This window comes from Erythrolamprus reginae, chromosome 5, assembly GCF_031021105.1.
Source record: "Erythrolamprus reginae isolate rEryReg1 chromosome 5, rEryReg1.hap1, whole genome shotgun sequence".
In the NCBI taxonomy this organism is placed as follows: Eukaryota; Metazoa; Chordata; class Lepidosauria; order Squamata; family Dipsadidae; genus Erythrolamprus; species Erythrolamprus reginae.
In genome coordinates, this window is record NC_091954.1 from 108019369 (window position 1) to 108034721 (window position 15353).

General features: G+C 40.2%; 1 protein-coding gene across 3 annotated transcripts; it reads right to left on the reverse strand.

The window, feature by feature from the left end:
- Positions 1–2856: 2856 nt before the first annotated feature.
- On the reverse strand, positions 2857–14375 carry DNAJC19 (DnaJ heat shock protein family (Hsp40) member C19). 3 transcript variants are annotated; one of them, XM_070753689.1, is made up of 6 exons: positions 14213–14375; positions 9233–9284; positions 6898–6971; positions 5170–5246; positions 3730–3800; positions 2857–3361 (listed from the first exon to the last, which is right to left on the reverse strand). In XM_070753689.1, the coding sequence occupies exons 1-6, from the start codon at positions 14213–14215 to the stop codon at positions 3291–3293; spliced, it is 348 nt and encodes a 115-aa protein (XP_070609790.1). In that variant the 5' UTR covers positions 14216–14375; the 3' UTR covers positions 2857–3290. The 3 variants fall into 3 exon arrangements, with proteins under 3 accessions (XP_070609790.1, XP_070609789.1, XP_070609791.1); XM_070753688.1 differs by lacking the exon at positions 14213–14375 and adding an exon at positions 13090–13122; XM_070753690.1 differs by lacking the exon at positions 14213–14375 and adding an exon at positions 12755–12794.
- Positions 14376–15353: the final 978 nt, after the last annotated feature.

Consider the following 15353-nt stretch of genomic DNA (forward strand, 5'->3'; position numbering starts at 1 on the left):
TCTCTTCCATCCTAGGAGGTTCCTCAGGCTCCCTTAGGTGCTCAGACCTGACGGATTGGTCACCAGATAGGCCCATGCTCTCCCAGGGCATAGTACAGGGAGACACCCAATTGTCAGGGGGCTTCTAATCTTAGGCCAACATCCACAAAAACATTCACTCTTCTGTAGCGGGGCTCCACTCTACAAAAGATTGTTGGCAACACCTTCCAGCACATGTTCAAGATATGATCGCCAACGCCTATTCCCAAGGGATTGCTATGGGCATATAGCAAAGACCGCCTTTGTCAGTCCAATCCTGCTCAGTTAGAGGAAGTTTGGTCCAACTTGGATGATGCTTATTCACATCACTCTTCAGGGATCAGTGAAGCCTCTCTGGGGTAAAGGGAGCATTATTGATAAGGACTTGTCTGATGACGAAGGTTTCCTTCCTGACCAGCCAGTATTTACAGGCCTCTTTAAACCAAAGTTTAAACTTTAAACTTAAAACACTTCTCCAATAAATTCACAGTAAACATTGGTTTGTCTTCAAAGTCCTCGAATCCCACAATGGGAATTGATCCAGCTGCAGGCTTGTTTTCAGAGCCTGAATGTTAATCTGATGTCAATCTAGCTTCTCAGTTGTTTATCAATGCCATCAAGAGATCCTGGGACCATCCATTAGCTGTCCCTGGTCCTACTTCGGCTGAAAGGAAATTTTATGGTTTTTGCCCAGAAATGGAAGATTTGTTACAGCTTCCATCTGCGGATCCTCATGTTGCCGATCTGGTATTTTCAAGTGGTATTTTCTGGTGTGTCCGAAGGCCTTAAGCCCGACGACTGCAAAGCCGAAAACGTCAAGTCCCACCAGGTGGTCATTTATTCTATTAGGGCAGCTATAGCTGCAACATTCTTTAATAGAATGTCCATTACAGTGTTCCTTCTATTTTCGCGGGGGATGCATTCTGAGACCGCCCGCGAAAGTTGAATTTCTGCAAAGTAGAGATGCGGAAGTAAATACACTATTTTTGGCTATGAACAGTATCGCAAGCCTTCCTTTAACACTTTAAACCCCTAAATTGCAATTTCCCATTCCCTTAGCAACCATTTAGATTATTACCAGGATTATTTATTAAAGTTTATTAAAAAAATATTTATTAAAGGCGGACAAAAGTTTGGCGATGACATATGACGTTATCGGGCGGGAAAAACTGTGGTATAGGGGAAAAAACCATGGAGTATTTTTTAATTAATATTTTTGAAAAACCGTGGTATAGACTTTTCGCGAAGTTTGAGCCCGTGAAAATCGAGGGAACACTGTATGTGATTTAGAGAGATACAGTTTAGGTTGAGACCAGAGGATTCCAGCCTATGGCAGGATTTTAATAAATTACTGGCCGCAGCGAAATTTTCTGTGGATCCAACTCTGAATACCACTAAATTTGCATCCCGGGCGATGACGGCTAGTGTCACCTCTCACCGTCTAATTTGGCTTTGCAATTGGCAGGCAGACATGCATTCCAAATTGCGCCTATTAGCTGCTACCTTCACACCAACAAAATTATTTGGGAATCTCTAGATTCCATTCTGATAGAAGACGGAGAAAAGGAAGGTCCTGCCGCATGTACATTAACAAATGGACCGGTGTTCTGTCCCTTTTGGTCTGACTCTACCTTTGGTGGGCCCCAGTTCTAAAGGTCATATTTCCCAGGAAGAACAGACCACAAGACAGGGGCAGTCAGCTTTCCCAGTCAAAACGCCTTTTTAGGGATCTGGATTTAGGGCTTTTCTGAGACCCAAATGATTTCAGAGAGGTGATTCCCATTGGTGGCAGATTACAACAGTTCGTGGTCCAATGGGAATTAACTTCCATGGACATCTGAGCTTTGCAGACCACCTAGTTAGGCCTCACAATAGAGTTTACCAGTCAACGTCCCCAGTCCATACATCAGGTGTCTGGTTCCATCCAATGCCACCAAACAGGCACTGATGGAGGCAGAAATCCGCCACTTTGATATTTTCGCTGTAGAGAAGGTGTCCCTTCTCTAGAGGCTAGAATTCTATTCCATTCTGTTCCTAGTTCCAAAGAGCTCGGGGGTGGGGCGGGGCGGTGAGCCATCCTCAATTTGAAACAACTCAATTTTATGTGGCGTACAAGTCCATCTTGGGATACATCAGACATGGGGACTGGCTCATGTCAATAGATTTAAAGGAGGCATACCACCATGTTCCAATACATCTTCCCAACTAGAATCCCGCATAAAAATTCCCCAAACTACTCACTCAAACGTAGAATTCCAAGAGCTGTCCTATAGAGCTTCTTGCTCTAATTAGATTCAATTATGGATCATGCAACTCAAGTTGATTTTGGTAACAAATTAGGCAACCTCCAAGATTAAAAAAAAGTGAAAAAAGCATACAGCTTCCAGAATAGGTTGAGCAACATGCTTTGTAAGCTACAAAAGGTTTTAAACATAAAAAAACAAGTGTTTTAGAAGCCACGAAATCAATTAAAAAGCCCCAGTATAACTCTTCCCCCCGCCCCACAATTAAAAGGGGCAAAATCTAGTTTAGATTTTAAAACAGAAAGGAGAATTTTTTTTACAGTGCTTAATACTTGGATTTTTAAAATCCGTGACATCTTCAAACCAAGTTCTTTCCCGTTTTAATCATCTTCAAATTTTTCACAAAAGCAGGTGCCATTATTCAGAAATAAATCTAAGTTTTTCTTGGTATAAAGAACTGAAAACTTGTTTAGCTCTATTAGAAAGTTGGAGGTTACCAACTAGGTTCTCAGGAATGGCTGCTTGACCAGCAGGAAGGTATACACCAGCTTATGAGGGCAACTCTTCTATAACAACACTTTCTTATGCAGTCATATAAACAAATACTGTACGAATTTTATTGCTCAGCAATCTTGGTAATAAAAATCATTTCTGAAGAATACTGCACCATAATTCCATGATAAAATAATACAGCTGTTCTCAGCTGAGAAATAAATTACATCAAAATATTATTAAGCCTCACAGGTGTTTTCAGCAGAATCTTGAATGTTCGCATTTATCCTCCTAATTTTTTAATCTAAAATGATAACAGTATGAATTTCAGATATTACTATCTGATTAACTGTTTCTGTACAAAGCTGGCACTTTGTTAGTGCATTAGAAGTTGTCGTTGAGATTAATTTCTGAAAATAACCAGAGTTGCCCTACATCAACGTGATTTCCTTTTGGCATGTATCACAGCTTCATTTGTCTATTTTCTTTGGGCTATTTTGAAAATATATTCTAATTGTTAAAGTCAGTGATGAGTTTTCATTTCTTAGCTTGACTGTCCAGTAAATCTTTAGCTTCATTAATTTTGGCTGCAACGTAAGGAGACCCACCTGGTAAAGAGGAAAATATGGTTGTCATGTTCACAAGACAGAAATTATTCCATTATTCTGGTAAATGAAATATATGTGATCAGTGAAATGAATATCCAAAATAATAAAACATTTTAGTCACTTCAATGATAAAATGGTCAACATGCAAATTTTTTTAACTACATTAGTAGCTACAATGAAACAATAGCTTGCCAGACTTATCAGAAAATTCTAGTATTCCCCATCTGCATGCACAACTTTCAAATATTTTTTGAAACAGAATTCAGAATGTCTAAATTCAATTCTTAAAATGTTCCCATGCAGCCCCACAGGAGTTTCATTTTACATGAACCAGGTGAAAACAGTCATATTAACATCTTCTGATTTACCTTTATCAGGATGATTCAAAAGCATGATTCTTCTGTGAGCTTCCCTGACTTTTGCTTTGTTAGCTGTAGGACTAACAGTTTATTTTTTAATTAGATAATTTATAACTAGTAAAAATATAAAATATCAGTCAGATTATTAAAAATAATAACCGCCTTCTGCCGCACAAATCCCAGCGACCGGTTAGGTCCCACAGAGTTGGCCTTCTCCAGGTCCCGTCGACTAAACAATGTCGTTTGGCGGGACCCAAGGGAAGAGCCTTCTCTGTGGCGGCCCCAGCCCTCTGGAACCAGCTCCCCCCGGAGATTAGAACTGCCCCCACCCTCCTTGCCTTTCGTAAACTCCTTAAAACCCACCTCTGCTGTCAGGCATGGGGGAATTGAGACATCTCCCCCAGGCCTATACAGTTTATGCATGGTATGTTTGTATATATGGGTTTTTTAGTGTTTTTTTTTAAAATTATTAGATTTGTTGTACATTTATTGTTGCTGTGAGCCGCCCCGAGTCTACGGAGAGCGGCGGCATACAAATCTAATAAATAAATAAATAAATAAAAACACTAGATGATTGTACCTATGTCAGTTCACTTTACTACCTCATTGCTTAAGAGATATTTGCAAGCGACATGTTATTTTTTTGTGATAATCTAGCAAGAAACACAAATGGCTTATTCTAATTGTTCTGCAATTACACATACAATAAACCTATTCCCTCCCTTCCCCCATTGTCTTATTAGGATAGTAAAAAAAAATCAGATCCCTCATTACACCATCCAGTTATAGAACGTCTTTGCTTAATTGGCTGGGTGAGTTATAAATGTGACAAATCTGTTTGCTTGAGAAAATAGCATTCAAATTTTTATGGCACTGTGGTGATGCAGTGGGTTCGAATACTGTATTGCCGGCTAATTCTGCCCACTGCCAGGAGTTTGACCCTGACTGGTTAAAGGTTGAGTCAGCCTTCCATCCTTCTGAGGTTGGTAAAATGAGGACCCAGATTGTTGGGGAAAACATGTGGAGTATGTAGATGGCTTAGAGAGGGCTGTAAAGCATTCTGAAGCAGGCTGAGTTAACCTTGATCTGGTCAGTAACAAACTACCGACAGTTGGCAGAGTTAGCCTGCAATACTGCATTCTAATCACCCTACCACCATGGCTCTAAATGCTATATAAGTCTAAGTGCTACTGTTATTCTAGAGCAATCTGAAAACTTTGAATCCACCCTAAGTCCAATCACTATCTTTGAGACCCTGTCATTAACAATACTGAACATTAAATTGGCTGTTACGTTCTTGTTACAGCTTGAATTATGCAAAAAGATTACCATAAGCTTTTTATTATTCAAATCAAAGCTACAAAATTACATCAACTAACATGTTTCGCATTCTTTTCTTATGCAGTTTTCCCTGAAAAATATTCCTGTGGTTTTTAATTTTAATTTTACCTCACTCCTAATATTAAGGCAGCTTCCCGCTTGTTCATTTTGCTTTCAAATCCACCTCTGTAATAGCCACTGAAGGCCTGAAAATAGAATACGTTGTTATAACAAAAGTATTGTGCAATGCTACCAGTAAGGAATTAAAGATGCACATCACTCAATTGTGGCAAATAGAACAAAATACAACATCCAGTGTTCCCTCTAAGGCGGGCAGCGTGCTATAGCGCGCAGGTTTTGACGCTCAGCTCAGTGAAAATAACAACAAAGTTCTGGAAAGATCTCTGGGAGGTCAAAAAGGACTATAACAAAGCGCGGGAATTTAAAATTCCCGCGCAGAGAATCTTCCCCTCGCCTCCCCATTTTGGCGTCGGCGGCCAGGGCCGAGGCTGCTCTGGCTCTGATACCCACCTGCACAGCGTCGGAGGACGCGTTGGCCTCCTCCCCCACCGCCGTGCTGGGGGCTGCCCCCTGGAGCCGGGGGCAATGGGCCTGGGCTCAGCCTACTCGGCCCTGAACTTCACCTCCTCCCCCGCTGCCGCACAGGCCATCGCCATTCTTGTTATTGTTGTCACGGCGGCTGCCCTGCGCTGGCCAGCAAAGCCAGCTGTCCGGGAAAGCGGCATACTTTTCAAACGTGCTGCTTTCCAGCGCTGCTTTCTTGGCCAGCTGGCTTTGCTGGCCGGCGCAGGGCAGCCGGGTGACAACAACAACGGTGCTGTGGCGCCATTGATGCCGAGAGCAGGCTTCAGGTGAGCAGAGCTGCGTGGTGGCGGCGGGAGCCGGCGGGGAGGCAGATGTGGCACTTCTGCCGGGAAAGGCTGTCGAAGAGGCCCTGAAGGGGGACAGGGCGTTCCCTGCTGCCTGTGTCAGTGGCGAGGTGGCCACACCAGCCGGGGCGGGAGAAGGCTGGAGTTACCCGGCAAGCAGCACCTGCTGGGAGGCCTGGTCCGGGAGGAGTCGATGCTGTAGCCGCACCAACGGCAGCTGTTGTGGGGGCAGAGCAGAGGCGGTGCTCGCCAGAGAAGCGGAAAGAGAGAGAGAGAAGTGGAGAGAAAGAAAGAAAAGGGAAAGAGAAGTGGAGAGGAAGGAAGGAGGGAGGGGAGGAAGGGAAGGAAGAGAGAGAAATGGGGGGGAGGAAGAGGGAGGGAGGAAGAGAGGAAGGAAGGAAGAGAGAAATATAAAGGGAGGGAGGAAGAGAAATAGAGTGAGAGGGAGGGAAAGAGGGAAGAGAGGAAGGAAGAGAGAGAGAGAGAAAAAAGTGGAAGGAAGAGAGTAGGAAAGAAAGGGAGAGAGAGAGAAAGAGGGAGAGAGAAAGGGAGGATATGTATGTATGTATGTATGTATGTATGTATGTATGTATGTATGTATGTATGTATGTATTTCTTTATGCTGCTCAGGCACTATACTTTCCACCCACACCGGAAAAAAATTAGAGGGAACACTGCATCCAATTACATACAACATTGCCAAGAAATAGAAGAGGCAACACAATTTTACTTTTAATGTTCTCTCACATGGCTTAATTCTTCATTACTAACTAATCATTTTTTCCTAGCATAAGATAAAAATATGTCTATAAAATATTTTTAATTTGCACACCTTAATAAGCATAAGGCTTATAACGGGCAAATATGAGATCTCATAATCCTATGCATTGAACTGTTTTTGTCCCATGGTAAGCAAAGAAGGAAATGATATTGCTGCAAAAGAATACGGAGTTAAGAACAAACTCACCGTTTTTGGCAGAGATTGCAGTGTTTGCTTTACTTGGGGTTCCATTTGCTTCACTGCTTGCAGCGCATAGCGACCTCAAAGGAAAGGAAAGATTCAATTTTAGTTATTTATATTTAGTGCCAGATCTGCAGAACCTGTAGACGCAACTAGACAATTCCAGCCCAAAATGTAATGCTTCCACAGAAGCTGCCTACTATTGCAAAAGGCTGAAGAGAATGTAAACACAGGCCCAGCACTTCCTATCGCACTGAAAGGATTTAATTTATTTTTCCCGCTCCACACAGTACTCAGGCTACTAAATCCTAGAAAGAGTTGCATACATCTCTTCACAAAATAATTTCTCTCTCTGCCTTGCACAATTCAAATTCTATTTTAAAGGATCCGGTAGCATTTACTGATGCAATTTTTAAAAAGACAACAATATATTTTAAGAATTTCACAAAGTCAACAATAAATAATCTAAATTAAGGATTACTTACAAGGGTACTAAACAGCCACCCCTCAATGAATCATTTGTGTTATGTATGGGCAGTAGAAACAAAAATGCAAGGCAGGTGCTCTTTAACTTTTCTTTCAGAAAATCAAGTTTCAAATAATTTACACATACAAAGTCAGCCGTGGCCTTGTAATGAGAGAATAATACATGAGTGACAGACTGAGAGAAACACCTAATGTGTGTAGGGTGAGGGAATGTCTGTTTAAAAAATGGTCTTGAAAGAGAGGCAAAAGTTAGTGGGATAAATGAAATGTCACTAACGTTACTAACACTTTTATCATTTTCAAGTTTTATCACTGTTGACAGCTTTCATGGTAGACACTTTATAAATGACGTCCCCTTCCTAATGGTCATTTGGCAATAACCTTGTGGTACTTGGTCAGCATTCCATCCTTGACTCAGCCTTCCATCCTTCCGAGGTGGGTAAAATGAGGACCCGGATTGTGGGGGCAATAGCCTAGCTCTGTTTAAAAAAGTGCTATTGCTAACATGTTGTAAGCTGCCCTGAGTCTAAGGAGAAGGGCAGCATAAAAATCAATCAATCAATCAATCAATCAATCAATCAATCAATCAATCAATCAAACAAATAAATTCCAAATATGACTCTATCCCATAAGACTGCAAAGCCCCATAACCTGGGGATCAGCTTTCTCTGATGTGATAACAAATTCTGAAAGTGTGTATCATCTTTTCATAAAGTATATGATATATGCAGTGACTGAGGATCCATCCTATTTTGAAGCTTGACAATTTATTGTGGAATGCAATAAATTGGGGGTCGTGTTGATAAACTCCTGCCTTTTAAGTAATCCCCTAGACTAGAGCGCTTAGTTCACATTTCTCATCCTGGTGAAGATGTTACCCATGTTTTACATCATTTTGGTCCAAATTCCAAATTTTCATGTGCAAGCCATAGGCAGAATTATGTCCAATAACACAGATGCAGTTCAAATAGATTAAGTCATACAGAGCCAATCTACACATTAGATTAAGCCATAATGTAATATGGCTACGTAAACCATGCTTAGCAAATGTTGAGTCATTCAATAAAGTACGGTTAGCAAGTCAATATATGAGCCTAGATATATATGATATCTATTTTAAACTTAAAAGCATCAAATCCGGTAATAACAAACGTGATATGAAATTAAATGTATCAAATAATTAGCCATATTTGGCCAAAAAAAAGTGCCACTGAAGCTATCCACACAAACCACTGTCTTTCTTTTTATTAAACCATCCAAAATAGCTTTGTAGACAGACAGACGCCTATGCTTCCTCTCACTAGACTGTAATACTATCATTCATTCATTCATTCTTTCTTTCTTTCTTTCTTTCTTTTTCTTTCTTTCTTTCTTTCTTTCTTTATTTTATTAGATTTGTATGCCGCCCCTCTCCGAAGACTCGGGGCGGCTCACAACAATAATAAAAACAATATAGTAGTGGAACAAATCTAATATTAAAAAACATATAAAACCCTATCATTATTTTAAAAAAACCAAACAGCACATTCATACCAAACATAAAACAAAGTATAAAAAAGCCTGGGGGAAAGGTGTCTCAACTCCCCCATGCCTGGCGGTATAAGTGAGTCTTGAGTAGTTTACGAAAGACAAGGAGGGTGGGGGCAGTTCTAATCTCCGGGGGGAGTTGGTTCCAAAGGGCCAGGGCCGCCCCAGAGAAGGCTCTTCCCCTGGGGCCCGCAAAACGACATTGTTTAGTCGACGGGACCTGGAGAAGGCCAATTCTGTGGGACCTTATCGGTCGCTGGGATTCGTGCGGTAGCAGGCGTACATATTTAACACAAGCAGAAATAAAGCAAGCTTTCCAAGAACAAACCTGCATAACCAGCTGCAGCTATTGTCAGGCCAACTACTATCATAGTACCAGCCTAAAAGAAAGGGGAAAAGGAATAAATGAAATGAAGAAATATTAACTTCAGAATATTTTGCTTGTACACCATCAGTGAAAAAGATTTTTTTGAATATATAAAAGTATAACCAAATATCTCTGACAGAGATTAAACATTCTAAAGGTCTTCAGCCGGCAATTTTCAATTCCATGCATTTGAAATTATACTGAACTTATTCTCTCTGTGTGTTTCTGTGTCTGAGAGAAGTGGGAGAGGGAGGGAGGAGGATTAGGAAATCATCTTGAAACCTAGATTTACATGGTTAATAAAACACGAATACTTTTCTTTTAAAACTAGGAAGCAAAACATTTTTGCATTTGTTCATTCCTTTTTGACTAACAAAGATATTCTATAATTCTGAAGCTTGTATTGCCCATTTCCAATCTTATATACGGTAGGCATTGTAATTTCACCAATGAGATTTTACTCTGTCTCTTCTACCAACCTTTTGGAGCAAATTTTGGGTGCATGTAAGAATTTCAAAAACAACTGAGAGCTAGACAATCAATTTAATCGCTCTCTACTGAAATAACTGCATATGTATAAGAAATTCAGTTCTTAAAAGTTCTCAGAAATCTTAAGAATTATATTTATTCCAGCTGGATACAACAGCATTTTAAAAAAATAAAGAAAATATTGTCCTTAGGAAGATTTTTCTTTATTTCTCATCACAATATACATTAAATTTCAAATATCTATATTCATCATAAGATACTCATGAGTTAAGAACATACTTTCTAGGGTTGTTTCTGTGTGTGTGTGTGTGTGTGTGTGTGTATGTATGTATGTATGTATGTATGTATGTATATATGTATATGTATAAATGATTTTATGTTCTTTTCCAAAATAATTATACCAGCAAGCATTTACAGGTTAACAGAGTTGGAAGCGATCGTGTAGGTCATCTAGTCCAATTCTCAAACCAAGCAGGAGACCCTACACCATTTCTGATAAATGGAAGTCCAATCTCTTATTGAAAGCCTCTAATGATGAAGCTCCCACAACTTTTGAAGGCAAGCTGTTCCATTGGTTGATTGTCAGGAGTTGTCAGAAAATTTATCCTTACTTTTAGGTTGATAATTTTAAGTCATAAATGTTCCATAGGTAGTTCGCATTTATATTTAGGCAGTTTCATGGGAAATACTTATTTCTCATGCAAGTATACTTGAAGCTATATCAGAAATGAGATAAGTAACATTCCTAAGATTACACCTTCATAGTTTTTTTTTTTAAAAAATCAAGTTTTATAGCTTTCTTGTCACTACTCAAAGGTCTTAAATAGGAAATAATTATCCAAAATTTAGTAAGTTGAAATTCCAATATATTATTTCAATACATATTTAATTTATGTAGCATTTAGTTCTTTTCAGTGAGGGTAAAATAGAATAACTCTGGGAGCTGTGCAAATGCAATCAGTTTGGGGCTTTTTAATTTTGCTCTTAAAATATTGTGGCTTGTATCTGGCGAATATTGCAGCTGTATTGTATCTAACAGATGGTACACTAGAATTTTATTTAATATATTTTAGCCACTTTTTCAAGATTATAGTTTCTCCAAAATATTTAAAAATATAAAATAGTAAAAATCAATATCCAATTATAAAGGATTATGGCATGTAAATAATTTAAAAATAATTACTTTAAATAAAATTTAAGTTCAAATATTTATCAGCAACAAATGCAGCTTTAAAAAAATGAAAAACAAAGAGGGGAAAATGCATTTTAATGCCCTTTTAAAATGCTGCCAGAGATGGTGCTGTCAGTCCCCTCTTGAATGATGGAGTATGTGCCCTTAGTATTATCTCTTGTTAACTTTACAAATTTATATAGTGGTTTGGCAACTATTGCTTCCAAAGATGAATAAAGCACAAATCTGTGGGCAGTCCTTGAAATATTATGGATCTAAGTGAATTATACTTTATTATTATAAAGTTATACACGAAAGCTAGCACTTTTAATTCTTCCTGGCCATCACAGTAATTAGGATATCATCACTACTACAATATCCTCTGTACAAAAGGAAAATTGGATACATTATTTAAATGGTTTTCAAAACAATCACATAAAGGTGCAGCATGTCACAGTAATTCAAATTATGCCAACTCTGCCTAGACATGAAGAGGTAACACTCTCTCCAAAAACTCTATCATATCCAGGTATTTACAAACAAGATATAGGGACTAAACTAGGGTTTGGAAAGCAAACACATTATGTACCAGATTTCCAACATATGCTTTTCATATAAATTGGTTGAAGGTGTTCTCACACTAGCAATATCCGAAATCCTGCACACGCAGCTATCATGACCTGGAAATTGAATCATGGCAAATGAACTTCTTTTGTTGTTGGCTTGAAACATTTCCACTGCTTATCCAAGTAGCTTTTTCAGTCTGAGCAAGTTGGTTTTTCAGTCTGGAGCAAGGGGAATCTCATATAAATCCTCCAGGGAGGTTTTCTTTCTTTCTTTCTTTCTTTCTTTCTTTCTTTCTTTCTTTCTTTCTTTCTTTCTGTCTTTCTTTTATTTATTCAATTTTTATGCCGCCCTTCTCCTTAGACTTTATTATCTAATTGAGATAGGCTCATTAGGTGAGTAGGCAGAAAGTAGGCAAAGAGGAGTTTAATAGTTTCAATTTCTATTTTTTTTATTCTAACTACTCTCTGCCTGCTCAGCTCATGAGCATATCAAGGTTACCCAATAAATGAAACTTCCTTGGTTTCCATTATTTCAAAGGACATATACATTGGGCCTCCCTAACCAAGAAGCCACATAGATAAGTGGTGAAACATTTTGAGCCAACAAGTAATCCAGTTGTCATGACAATTCTATCTGGATGACCGAGAACCTTCAACATAGTAACTGTGAATTAACCAAGTTGAATTTAATAGCCCAGCAGATGGCAGCACCTAGCTGACCTTGACTAGGTGCTGAAAAATAAGTTAAGGTTTAACTGGTAAGTGCTTCATTTATGGCTACAAAATTTAGTCCTCGGATTAAAAGACAACAAAGAGATATAGAAAACTCTCTTCACCCTCTGAAGCAACCGGATTTTGCAGCCCAGATTTGGTATTATTATTTTGAAGTACACCCCAAGGAAAAGCAAGACTATGAAATAGATTGGGAAATTTTGAGGGGTGTGGAGGAATCCTATAAGGATATAAAGAAGTCCAAGGGAAGATAGTGACCTATGGAGCCAACAGAAAACTCTATACAGCCAACTATTCATTTGAAAGTGAGATAGGGAGAAGGTTACTGATTTAACCACAACTGCAGTGCTGTGGAAACTTTAACAGAGATTGAGGGAGAAGTAGTGGGTGGATACTTAATTTCTCTTCTCTAACTATTAAGTTGTCAAAGTCTTTGATGGATAGTAAACACTTTAGAATAAATACAATAAGCCATTTTTATATTATGGCCAATAAAACTACAGAGGTGGCTACAGCCATGCTTACCAGCTGTTGGAGATAGCCTAATTTCAGCAATGAATTAATCCCACCCTTCAGGTTCTACCAATGACTGCTTCAGCCACAGTATTTATTCAGTAACATAACATTGGCTGTTCTAATCCATTCTGTAACATTGTATTGGACAGAGAAAACCTTACTTTGTAAGGGATGCTATTTCCTCAAAATTGAGCTCATTTGCCTTTATTTCACAGAAAAGGTTACCCAAATGCTTCTTCCAAATGGCCTGAATGGATGATTTAGTAAAACTAAAGTTCTGTGAACTTCAGGCCTCACTTTGGCATATTGGGCTAATCACCAGGAACTGTGAATTGTAGTCTCACCTTAGCTAAGAAAGCCATCTGGGTGCCTTTGGAGCCAATCCCCAGGAGACTGTGAAATGTAGTCTCACCTTAGCTAAGAAAGCCAGCTGGGTGCCTTTTGGGTCAATCCCCAGGAGACTGTGAAATGTAGTCTCACCTTAGCTAAGAAAGCCAGCTGGGTGCCTTTTGGGTCAATCCCCAGGAGACTGTGAATTGTAGTCTCACCTTAGCTAAGAAAGCCATCTGGGTGCCTTTGGAGCCAATCACCAGGAGACTGTGAAATGTAGTCTCACCTTAGCTAAGACTGTGAATTGTAGTCTCACCTTAGCTAAGAAAGCCATCTGGGTGCCTTTGGAGCCAATCACCAGGAGACTGTGAAATGTAGTCTCACCTTAGCTAAGACTGTGAATTGTAGTCTCACCTTAGCTAAGAAAGTCAGCTGGGTGCCTTTTGGGCCAATCACCAGGAGATTGTAAATTCTAATGTCACCTTAGCTGGGTGACTTTGGGTCAGTTGCTTTTTTTCAACCCAACCCAACCTACTTCACAGGTGGGTTGTGGGGAGAACAGAACACGACAAGAGAAAACAAGAAAACCTCTGTTCTCTATGTTGAGGTAATCCAAAGCATATAAAAGGTAGGATAACCATTTAAACCCCGAGAAGAGCAGATAGACAGACAAATAAATGGATAAACAAATAAAATAAGCCCGTCATCACTGGGGCTAAGAATCAGGGATATCTGATCAGGGATAACAAGCAGGCCAAGATATTCACCCAACAACCTCCTCTGTTAAGCTTCCCTGAGGATGTGGGTTAAGCACAACCTCACGGAAAGAGAAAGCCCCCCAACCAATTATTCCTTCATTTTAGGTTCTGCTCTAAGGGGAGCATCGCAGTGATGGACTAAAGGAGTCTAAAACTCGGTGCAAATGTCTGCTGGACTGTCCCTCTAAACAAGGCGGCTTATTTCCGCCTTGCGCCCTTCCACAGATTCCAGGCATGCTGGGACTACAACCCCCAGGATTCCCAGCTAATAGCACGACCAAGCCCGGGATTCCCAGCCGGTCTCCTCACAGAAAGCGAAGTAATTCTCCGCCGGTGAGGGAGGGAGGACGGTCAGGTCAACCGTTTCCCACGCACTCACCATGCCTGCCGCTCTCCTTCACACGCCCGGCGAAGGGGAACCAAAAAAGAAAAAGGAAAAAAAAAAAACCGCGGGAAAACTACCCCGCGGCCCGCCCTCGCAAGAGGCTCAGAGCCCCCCTCAGAAGCTCTGCCGTAAAGCCGAGGGAGGAGGACCTGTCGTAAAAGAGCCCGCGCGCTCTTCCGCCTCCCGGACCCGCCCCTCCGACAGGCTCCGCCCACCCCCGGCGCGAATTCGAAGAGAGGGGCGGGCGCGCGGCCTTTTCGCCCCACCCCCGCCGCCGTGCGTCCGGTTTCCCCTCATCTCGTGCTTCCCTCACGTCCCCTCCCAGCCCCAATATATGGGAATTGTAAGGGGTCTTCAATCTCGGCAACATTTTAGACTTGTGGACTTCAACTCCCAGAATCCCTCAGCCAGTAAAGCTGGCTGAGGATTTCTGGGATTTGAAGTCCACAAGTCTAAAAAGGTTGCCAAGGTTGAAGACCCCTGGCCTAAGCTACTCATGTATACATTCGAAGTCGACTGCGATGTTTCAGTGATGGGCTGCTGCCGCCCCCAAAAGGTAGACGCAGCGAGGGTAGTAAATTTATTTGCACTATGCGCTATTTATTGAATACTTAATAGTTTTTTTTATTGTCCTTCCTTCTCTGGTAGCTTAGTATGATCCTTAATTATTTTTAAAATAGGAAATAATTAAATAGTATGTTTTTAACCATAAATGCTTTAATCATTTTAATCATTATCTAGAACTGAACATTTATAGCAATTTAAAAAATTTAGTTACTTGCCTAATCTTTTATCATACTGGACCTTGTGGGTTTAGTACAAAACCTTAAAATGTTACTGTGCTGCTCAACCAATAATGTTGTCTATCATTTGGCCTTTTTGTGGCTATTCAAATAATGTGACTTAATCAACTGAAAAAAAAGTCCAAGCACCTCTTTGAAAACTTATCTTGGTCGATAAGCCACTCCCGGTCACATGACCTTTAAGCAGCGGTGGGCTACGAACCGGAACGTTAAATTGCGCTCGCCCCTGTGGCTCGTACTTTTTAAAAAAAAAATAAATTTTTTTTTATTAGACTTATATGCCACCCCTCTCCAAAGACTCGGAGAGGCTCACAACAAAATAAAAAGCACAA

Excerpts from the sequence above, each read along its gene's own strand:
- DNAJC19 (XM_070753688.1), bottom strand. Across the intron at positions 5,247-6,897 it reads TGCAATCTCTGCCAAAAACG|GCCTTCAGTGGCTATTACAG; the intron begins GTGAGTTTGTTC and ends TTCTATTTTCAG. Across the intron at positions 3,362-3,729 it reads TTTGAATCATCCTGATAAAG|GTGGGTCTCCTTACGTTGCA; the intron begins GTAAATCAGAAG and ends CCTCTTTACCAG.